This window comes from Scleropages formosus, chromosome 5, assembly GCF_900964775.1.
Source record: "Scleropages formosus chromosome 5, fSclFor1.1, whole genome shotgun sequence".
Taxonomy (NCBI): Eukaryota; Metazoa; Chordata; class Actinopteri; order Osteoglossiformes; family Osteoglossidae; genus Scleropages; species Scleropages formosus.
This window is the reverse complement of record NC_041810.1, coordinates 28,958,578-28,968,925: the sequence shown is the minus strand read 5'-3', so window position 1 is coordinate 28,968,925 and position 10,348 is coordinate 28,958,578. Positions and strand designations below refer to the sequence as shown.

Sequence of the window (10,348 nt, the reverse complement as noted above, 5' to 3'; positions counted from 1 at the left end):
CCTTAGCTCCGCCCCCAACTCCGCCCCTTAGCTCCGCCCCCAGCTGCACCACCGCCAGCGAACGTCTCGAGCGCGCTCCATTTTAACCGTCTGCGTTCCGACACGTAAAGGACGCGCTAACTCTAATTCAAATTTCTAAAAGAATTTTACACGCATTTACATCTCAGCTTTAGTTTAATCTCCGAGGTCTGGCAAGTCTCGAATCATGTAGAGTTTTCTACCGTTCGTTAACTGCACAAGAGGGCTCGCCTCTGAAAAGACAGCGTTGAAAAAGCCAGTTGAGTCTTCTAACTTCCGTTGAAAAGAACATCCCTGCGCTTAATTTGTTTTATTCTACGGGACTGATGAAGCCTCATTTCTACAAAAGCAGCCCTTGGAAATATACACAAAACACACTTTCTGTCGACATAGTATGAACATGAGTGGGAAAAACCCAAAAACAAGACAATATTTTCAAGAGGTGACAGAGTGTGTGAGTGACAGAGAGAGTGTGTGTTCCGCTGATGTGTGGATGAGTGACCCATTGTAAGTAGTGTATCTAGCAGTGTAAGTTCTTGGGTGCTCTGGTTTCCTCCCACAGTCCAAAGACATGCTGTTCAGGTTCCCCCATGTGTGTGTGACACAGAGAGAGTGTGTTCCGCTGATGTGTGGATGAGTGACCCATTGTAAGTAGTGTATCTAGCAGTGTAAGTCACCTTGATGAATAAGGTGTGTGGGATGGTAACACTACATAGAGTTCATTGGAAGTCACTTTGGAGAAAAGGGTCTGCTAAATAAATACATGTATGTAAGAAAAAAGGTTAAAAAAAGGTACTGCTTGAGTTACGAATTTTTAAAATAGCGTATTTTCATCATATTTGCTTTTATAAATTCCTGAATGGTGGGAACGCGACCTGTACTTACACACGCAGCCGCTAGGTGTCAGCAAAGTGTGCCTAAACGAAACCCAAGCATTATGTCGTGTAATTCATGTCATTTCTTTTTCTAACAGTCCATTTACATTACATTTACCCGACACTTTTCTCCAGAGCGACTCACAATGTTAATCTATTTACCCATTTATAAAGCTGGGTAATTTTACTGCGGAAATTTGTAGTAAGTACCTTGCTCGAAGGTACTACAACTGGAGGTCGGATTGAAACTTGTGACCTTTGGGTGCAAAGGATACAGAAAATACCCAGTACAGTCAGGAGACAAGCAGAGTTACCATAGAAACAAGTAGAGGAGATGAGGAAGACAACACAACAAACATCGACAACAGGAAATGAATATAAGTTTGTACATTTTCATCAGTTTTAATTTTACTGGAGCTTAAAACACCTTCTCTGTTGTGAAATACACTTTAGTTTACTCCGAGTTGTAAATGTCTTTCTACTGAATGACATCTACTAAATGCATACATGTAAATGTGTTTATTTAATATAGCTATAATCAATATTTCTAAAAAACCTAACCCGTTTAAAAAATAAAGCCCTTTTGTTGATTGTCGGCTGCTAATAATAGTGACTGGAGTTGTGAACAAAATGACTTAATAGACTTCTGGCGTTTGTACGCTGAGGAGACAGTGAGTATACCGCTTGCTGAAAAAAAATATTTTCCTTCTAGTTGGGTTTATAAATACCCTTTAGACATCAGCAACAGGGACACAGCTCTCCAAGTGATGCTATCTGAACACCTCCTACGGGGTGCGAAGCTGCTTATCATGACAGCAAACCACAGCACCATGCCCCCCCACCCAGGGCCAACCGATGTGGATGGGTGACTAACATGTTCAAAATTACAGAGCATGATGAAACTTATGCAAAAGCCTCCGTGATCAGGCACAATTTCCCCTGCCGCGGCATGTTCTTTGCATAGACCGCACACTTGTGGTGATCATAAACAAAGTTGGATTGCACAAGAATAGTTAGAGGCAGGGAGGGGAATCAGTCACAGTGGGGGGAAACATTCGTAAAGTGTACCGTTTACATTTTGTTATTGATAATCCCTTTAGTAGAACATGGGGAGAGATTTGGCAGGCAGGCTGAAGATGCCTGAAAAAGGACCCTGAAGGATTGAGTCAAAGTCTGTTGAAGAACTTTGGTTGCCACCCTGATCGTGAGGCCTGGGGCTGGTGGCACCGCCCTTGTGTGGTAGAGAGATAAACGATGGCACCTGAAAGGAGAGGGGAGATTACTCAGGCAGGGCAGCAACACGCTCCAAAACACAGCGAGAGCACAGATCCAGCAGGTCACACACTGCAGGAATCTTCTGCACTTACCGCTCACTGTCCCTAATGAAGTAGACCTCAGCCTTGGTAACCACGTGGTCATGGTGATCTGCGTCCTGCTCCCGCCACTCGAAATTTACATTCCTCTTACTGCTCACCATCTCTGAATAAACCTGTAAATCTGCTCTGTCCCATCCCAGTCTTAGCACACGAAAAACACACACACGTAATGCGTGAACATTTACGCTAACGGAGAGGCGAAGAAACTTTTTAGCTGAAGAACTGAACACAGTTAATGGAAGTCTTGGCAACTTTTCTCCAGCTTGCCCAAGATTTCATACCTTCTGTAGCAGCTTTATAGTGCTGGGAGGTGATATACAGACAGCACACTGCTGCTGCACTTCAGGGTAAAGCAGGAATGCAGGTTGATGTTTGTACAACAGTGCCCTCTAGGTGTCCACCGCAGAACTGCAAGCTAAGTGAACAGATGTTTTGTCTCAAAGCATCCAATGTTTAATGAGAAAGGAATGTGGTATGAAAGGACCCTCACTCTGTTACACAACTGTTTGTGTTTCAGTTTTCAGAAAACTCTGCGGAGAAGCTAAATGAATTCATACTATATAAGTCTGAGTTGAACAATGAAGAGAAGGACACTTGGAAAAAAAAAAAAAAAAAAAGAAAATATTTATTCTAGGGCATACATACACAAAATTTAAGTTGATGTTTCCAAAAGTAAATACAGTATTTTCATCATATTTTATTTCCCCAAAGTCAAACAAAACAAAGCAACTCTAGAACAACAACCCTCCTTTCAGGTTCAAGATGAGCATACATGTTTAAAAACCATTTTTGTGAAGCTTTTATACATTTTTGTCCATAGACAGAGCCAGAGTGGAGTGGGGGGTGGTGGTGGTCATTGTCGATCCAACTGAGGTGTTGAAATGGCCGTGTTGCTTAGCAGCACCATAATCTTGTAGCAACATTAGGAGAATGCCAAGTTATGTTTTTTTTCTTTAGCTGCAAGAAGGCTGTAAAAATAACCCTGGGCTCACAGACATGGATCTCAAAAGCAGTACTGAGAAAGTGAAATGTTCTGCTCACACAGTTTCACTCAGCTTTGTATCTGATGAACAGCTCCATTACTTCAAGCACACCTCTGGTTAAGAGGCCTCAAAATCTTCCCTTTTCCTGACAGCGCTGCTGAGAAAACTCTCCGTCTTGAAAGGGTAAGTTGAGTACCGAAGGTTTCGCATATCAGATATTTCAAGTCCTCCTTAGGAAACTACATATTGACGTGTACTGCAAAATTACAGCTTTTCAGTGCAACGCAGAAGGCCGGAGCACACGACATCAAGCTGATATGGTAATTAAACGCTACAAGGGAGATAATTACTGCTTTGCGCACAGAGTTAGAAGCACAAACCAAATGCTGCATCTCTGAGCACAGTGCCCTCGCTGTACAAAGGGTAACATGCGTCCTGCATTGTAGGGCAGATGAGCCAAACATCTCCCACCGGTCATTATCCTTCAGCTTTCACCAGCAGCCTTTTAGCAAGCGATCGGCAGAGCACAGCGACTCCGGCCACGTCAGCGGTCAGAGAAGGAGCTTGCTGGACAACCTTGTTACTGTCGAGTATATTTAGACTAACTGCTCTCAGAAGATGCAGCCTTAGCAAAACCAAGTCCAGTTCTACCGGAACATGGAAAACGGTGCTGTGGATCACTTGCGTTTAATCTTATTTGTGCACCGAAACTTTATTTAAGCACTAGAGGGACTTCCCCAGGCATTTAGACCACCGGCTTGTCTCAGGAAAGCAAGTTTGTAGTGACTGGAACCTGGCTTTGAGTGAAATACTGCATCTAGGCAACGCCGGGCAAATCAAATGAGGAGATGACGTTTCACTTTAACTGCTGACGGCCGCTAAAAAATTAATACATATATACATACGTAGTGTGCTGTAGCTCGTATATATAAATCACAGAAGTCCCAAACAGTCCATACAAGAGATACAGCTTGGGTAAAGAACCTGTGGATCACTGACTCATTGTCATTCATTCATTCATTCATAGGTAGCTCAGCATTTAAAGACTTGGACTTGCACCCTGAAAGTCGTTGGTTCAAGCCCCATTTCCTGCTACTGCTGTAGTACCCTTCAGCAAGGTACTTACCCTGAATTACTCCAGTGTATATACCGAGTTATAATTTAGGATCATGCGTGTTAATTTGTTTCATATAAGAGCGCCAGCTAAACAACAAATCAACCTCTTTCAAAACCATCCCACAGTTCCAAGCCACTTTGCATCAAGAGAAATGTACTATTATACCACACTTGGATTAAGTTGCATGCTTTTTTTTAAAATAAAAAAAAAAAATAAAAAAAATAAAAAAAAACCAGACTTAAAGTACAAGAGTATGAGACACACTTGGTACAGAGCGCAGTAACAACACCCATTCAACAGGTGGCGCACTACATTTGTGCAACTCAAAAACAACATTTTTTATTCCCGGCTCTAATAAAAACTACAGCATGAAGGCGGTTAACTATTTACAATATTGATAGCAAGTATCAAACTACCTTTCCGTCATCGTTTGTACTTCATTTAAGGCAAGACTAAGGATATGCGTGTTTGGGGAAAAAAAGATACAGCTACATCAGTGGAAAGAAACAGTGAGGTTCAGTGAGCTACGGCGTACATGCTCTGTGCTTTGTAGTGTAATATTTAGGATGAGGCATGTGCATTTGCCTCCAACCATGCTGCTTAAGACGCACCAAATCGCACTCGACCACGGATCCCCGACAGCGAGCAAACGCATGCGTAATTTAGATCCGAATTCTAAAAAATAAAGACTCTGGGACACAGGACTAGCATCCGAGACGCACGTCACTCAAGTCTACCGTGTTTCCTGCTCTCTTTCCCGCTGCCTGCCGTTTTCAGAAAAACGCTGTTTGACAGGTTTGTCTGAAACACGGCTGCTCAAGTGCAGATTCCTACAACTGTAAGGATTTGAGACTGAGCAGGAAAGGATCAATTTTTCTGAAACTCGCAGGACACCCTGCTATTAAAGTGTTTGGACACCTATCAAAGTCTACGTTTAAATGGTTGTGCTCAGTCAAAACTGGATTAAGATGCACGATCATAAAACGAAAAGGTATTTTTGCGCTTTGCTCCCGTTTTCCCAAGCTTGATTTGCCTCCGTTCGATTTTCTTTGAAACTCGAATGTTCCCGATGAGGACGGAGTGCGATTTCATTCATCGAGCGGCAAATTCACCGCCAGCATAAGGCCGTGCCCACGTGTCCCAAGGAGGCGAGTCCTTAACCGAGATGAGACCTACGCCTCGTCCTACGGCAAACTGTCGGAAGACACAGCGTGGAGAACCGTGGCGCTCAACGTTTGTTTCCATCCAGTGAGGAGTTCCTCAACAACAGCACCCTTAGCGACACAGGTATGTCCAGCAGCAGCAATGGTGACCTCAGTACTTCTATTTAAAAATGAATCCATCTGGAGAAACGCCTCCATGCGAGTCGATCCAGCGAGGAACAGGAAGCAGACTCGTCACAAGCGGAGTCTGTCACCCTTCTCCGCGAAGTACACGCCGTTCCCTGCTTTCAACACACATTCCCGAACATAACACACATACTGGCCCTCACCGTGTGCTCACCAGTTATACAGAGTCGTGTAATTTGGCGCTAAGAAGGTGCCTCCCAGTTTAAAACTGAGAACCACTACATAATCGCACATTTGCAGGCGCTTCGTATCAACATCAGGTAAGTATTTCCCCCAAATATTTTGCTTCCATTTGGTGAAACCACAGTCCCAAACGTGACCTACACAAAGAACAATTCTGTATGTTTTGGTAAACAGCGTTTTCGGCGACATGAACGAATGGCAGACTACTGACGAAAACCACCTAACCACAGTGGGACTCGACTTGGTGCGCTATCCCCTGACTAAGATGAACTGCAGCGCCCACGTTAGCGGTTGGAGGGGGGGGTAGTTTCCATGGAAGAGGCCAGGTGCCGATGCCTCAGATGACGCAGTACCCAGGCCCCAGACCACCGAACCCCACAACCAAACTGCACCCCAGACCCAAACCCGCTCCCCCCACCCCCCAACTTCCATCGGAGTTTCTCGTGTGCCTCAGATCTTCTTGGATCGGCGTCCCAGGTGGTAGTAGTATGCGAGCGTGACGACGAGGAAGAGCACTCGACTGAGGAGGAGGAGAATGGCGGCATTGGATGCCGAGCCGATCTCCACGAGAGTCACGGTCATCACTGCAGCAACACAGGGGCGGTCTGGTTAACATACATCCAAAGCTTTGCCTACGAATAATAATTAAAAAAAAAGATAAAAGGAAAAATCAAAGCATGCATGTTTCGGGAATTGGTGCCCTCTACTGGCTGCGCTTTGAAAGGCAACAGAAAGTCCGCATGCAGTGCTACGCATTTGCCACTAGATGGGAGTGTCGTCCCAGAGATCTGGAATAATTGCTGCGCCAGCACAAGATCTGAAATTACTTTTCAATCAAACAGGATTAACGTGGTGTGTATTTCTTAAGAAAGCTGACGGGAGGACAGATGAAAGGTACGGTACTCTGCGGAAGGACTGAGACACACCTAAGAACTGCACTGCGAAGTAGCAGGCCTCCATCAGTAGGGTCCACTGGATGATGACCTTCTCTGCGGTGTACAGCCCGTTCCACATGATTAGAGAGATACCTGCAAGGAAACGCACTGTTCACACAAGAGTCTCATTCATTACCGAACGTCTCCAATCATCACAAAGGCTGTTAGACTCTCCAGAATCATGGGTCTTCTTGTGACTCGTGACACTCGGTCCTTGACGATCTCACACCGATACCGCACATCAGAACCTGGATATATCAGTATGACTGAAGTTGCTCTTTCCTGGTTCTCACTTATGAAACAGCTCACCTCTCCCACCTGCTCGTCCCTTGCAGCTGACAAGCACAGGACGTGGATAAACACCCCTACCTCTGCAAAGCATCATCTGCCTTAAAGACCATCCCTCTCAAGTGTCCTGCCATCCTGCTGGTTCCTTTGCCAAATCAAAGTAACAACCTGGGTAGAAATACACCTAGATAAAGAAAGATATTCTGCAATTTTTCAACACAACGAACGCAGAGGAGCCGGTGACTGACTTCAGGAAACAGGATACGGCTCATGCAGCCATCTACATTGGAGGGGACGTTGTAGAGAGGGTCAACAGCTTCAGATTCCTAGGGGTCACCCTCACTGCCAAACTCACATGGACTGAGCACACAGCATCAACCATAAAAAGGCCCATCGACGCCTCCACTTCCTCAGGCGTCTGAAGAAAGCCAGGAAGTCCACTACAGTCCTCACCACTTTCTACAGGTGTGCTGCGGAGTCCGTCCTCACAGGGTGTATTACATCCTGGTGTGGCAGCTGCTCCATACAGGACAAGAAAGCCCTGCAGAGGGTGGTCAAAACAGCTCGGGAGATCATCGGCACACAGCTACCAGCAGTCGAGGACACCTACACCACACGCTGCCGCAGAAAGACGATGCCCATCATGAGAGACCATAGTCACCCCACACGGGCACTTTTTTCTTCTCTGCCATCTGCAAAACGGCTTAGGTCTATTCGAACCCGCACTGCTAGGTACGGGAACAGCTTTTACCCCAGTGTTGTAAGAGTATACAACACCCACTAGAGTTGGACTGTTCCCTCCAAGCACATTACTTGCATTGTCACTTTAAGTATTCTCAGTTTCAAGTACTCTGGCTGCCTATTCTTATTTATTGTTACTGTTATTTTTTGTCATTGGCATTATTTCTTATTGTTTTGTGCAGTACTATCTACTTTTTTTTTTTTATTCATAGTCTGTGGAGAAGCACTCAAGAATTTCATGGTACTTGTACTTATGACAATAAGCCTCGAACCTGAACACGCCATCACTCTTCCGCACACACGAGGCTCAAGGGGAGTATTCGAAACGTGACAACTTGGAGGAAATTTTCCAAGTACGGTAAACCGGGGGGTAACCGAGCGCAGCGCAGCAGCTGTGAAATTCATACGTACTTTCCACACATCGTGTCCACTTGGGGGCACCACAGGACTTGGCAGCACCCCGTGGCCCACACGAGCTCCAGATCCCACCTGCAGAGGCAGCTGATTTCGCACCTTTACCAAGCTGGCTCTCCCGGGGTGTTTGGCACTTCCCGCCAGCACAGACCCCCACCACAGCGCCGCCGCTCTCTGTGGCACCTCCGAACCAGCGCCGATATAATAACTGTTTACATCCCCAGTCTAATTCCACTCTCCCAAGGAGCAGAAACAGGGTGGTGGAAATAATTGCCTAGCGTTCGTATACACACACACACACACACACACACACACACACACACACACACACACACACACACACACACACACCCACCCACCCATTCTAACAGTTGCTGCCATCAGAAAGGACAGAAAAAAAGACAGTTTAATGTATAATGAAATAGGAGAGCCACGTGCAGCATTTTTAAATCGCAGACTGTTCTCCTCGGCACATCCTACGTCTCAAGCACCCTTCCCTACCCACAATTCCAGAGGGTTGCTCTCACTTCAAACATACGGTCTGATTATTCCCAGACCAGCGACGACCCCCCCCCTCCCATATGACAGCTGCAGCTGAAACCGCGTATGATTTCCAGCCGCCACCTTCGGTGCGAATGCATATTTAATCGAGAGCCGTCACGAGCCGAGGTGAAAGCGACACAGGGGATTTACAAAATGCTGGTTAAATTTTAAACTGCTCTTTAATATTGATGGCGGGCACCATCAGATCATTTCCTGGCTCCCAGTTCACTACGGAGGAGTGTTTTTCTAAAAAGACCTCAAGAACATCTTTCATTGTGAAGCTGGACAGAAAACTGGAGCAAGGGGGTTGGTAACCGCGTGCGCGTGCACCAGTGCGAGTTGCACGTGGGTACGACGGGGGGTCCTTACTGAGGACAGCTCCTCCGTAGAGGCGGATGGAGATGCTCGTGGTGGGCAGCTGCTCTTCCAGTACAATCTCGGACAGCTGGTTGGGGAAGGCGAGAGCCTGCAAGAGATGGGGAGAGCCCTTCACAACAAGTCCACGGCAGCCCCCCCCGCCCGACCCCACCCCATCCGGCTCCTCCCTGCCCAGATTTCCCAGCCAATCTGATCCTTTCCAGCTCATTTCAGACCAAACCTTTCATCAAAAACGTTCAATCATCTCAACAACGTGTAATCATTTCCGGTCCATTTGAGACCCAACACTTCTCCAATATCGCGAGTGGCTGGCAGAAGCGCTCCGGTGGCGGGATGTGCGTTCCGCCGCTGCGCTCTCCGGCAATCCCGCCGCTTCCCTTGCACGCTCACAATAACGCGGCGGCTCGCAGGAGAGATGCCACTCGCTGAGGCGGACGGGATATTAAATTCATTTTGGCGCTTTCGGCGATTCAGAACGTGCCCCTCAGTACTGGACTGGCTGTTCTTTCTAAAACAATAAGCAGTTATGCAAATACGTTCCAGTCTGTAGAGTGATTAACCATATTTCAGCACCCTTTTGATATTCCGAGTGGACTCCGGAACGTACGAGACGTTGCATTATTCATTTATCCGACGCCTTCGTCCAAACGAGGTACAAATGCGGTTTGTTTACTAAGCTACTTACAGTGTGTGTGTCCAGCTGGGCGAGATCCAGAGCAGGGATTTGATTCAGGGTCCTTCGATTGGAAAGCAATCCCTGTAACCACTGGGCCCACCTACTACCACGAGACATGGGGAAACGCTTCACCGGAAAGGTTCTGAACCGATCTCAACCGAGTTTACTGTGGTAAGAGCGGCAATGCTAGGTGGACTCAAACTCGTATCATCAGAGGATCCACGATCCGTTTATTCATACCGGGATCACGTGGGTGCAACTCACCATCAGCGCCATGACAGTGAACGTGACTGCCGAAATGAGGATCCACACCCTGCAACAGAAACATCACTTTCAGAGCCTCCGGCATATTATTATTCATACTTACTCCTTTCCTTGACACTTTTCCCTAAAGCGACTTAAAATGTGAGGTTTGTGTACTACGCTACTGACAATTTACCCATTTGTACAGCTGGGTATGGACAGGCTCATC

The 10,348-nt window shown here is 46.4% G+C and overlaps 1 protein-coding gene across 1 annotated transcript in view; it reads right to left on the bottom strand.

The window, feature by feature from the left end:
- Positions 1-2,905: 2,905 nt before the first annotated feature.
- Positions 2,906-10,348, bottom strand: part of LOC108942387 (tumor protein p53-inducible protein 11-like) — a 39,651-nt gene continuing 32,208 nt past the window's right edge. The window contains exons 5-8 of the mRNA XM_029252177.1: positions 10,141-10,189; positions 9,192-9,288; positions 6,828-6,929; positions 2,906-6,485 (exon numbers count right to left, since the gene is read on the bottom strand). Of these exons, the coding sequence (XP_029108010.1) occupies positions 6,352-6,485; positions 6,828-6,929; positions 9,192-9,288; positions 10,141-10,189 (382 nt within the window). The 3' untranslated portion in view covers positions 2,906-6,351. The remainder of the gene's footprint in view (positions 6,486-6,827; positions 6,930-9,191; positions 9,289-10,140; positions 10,190-10,348) is intronic.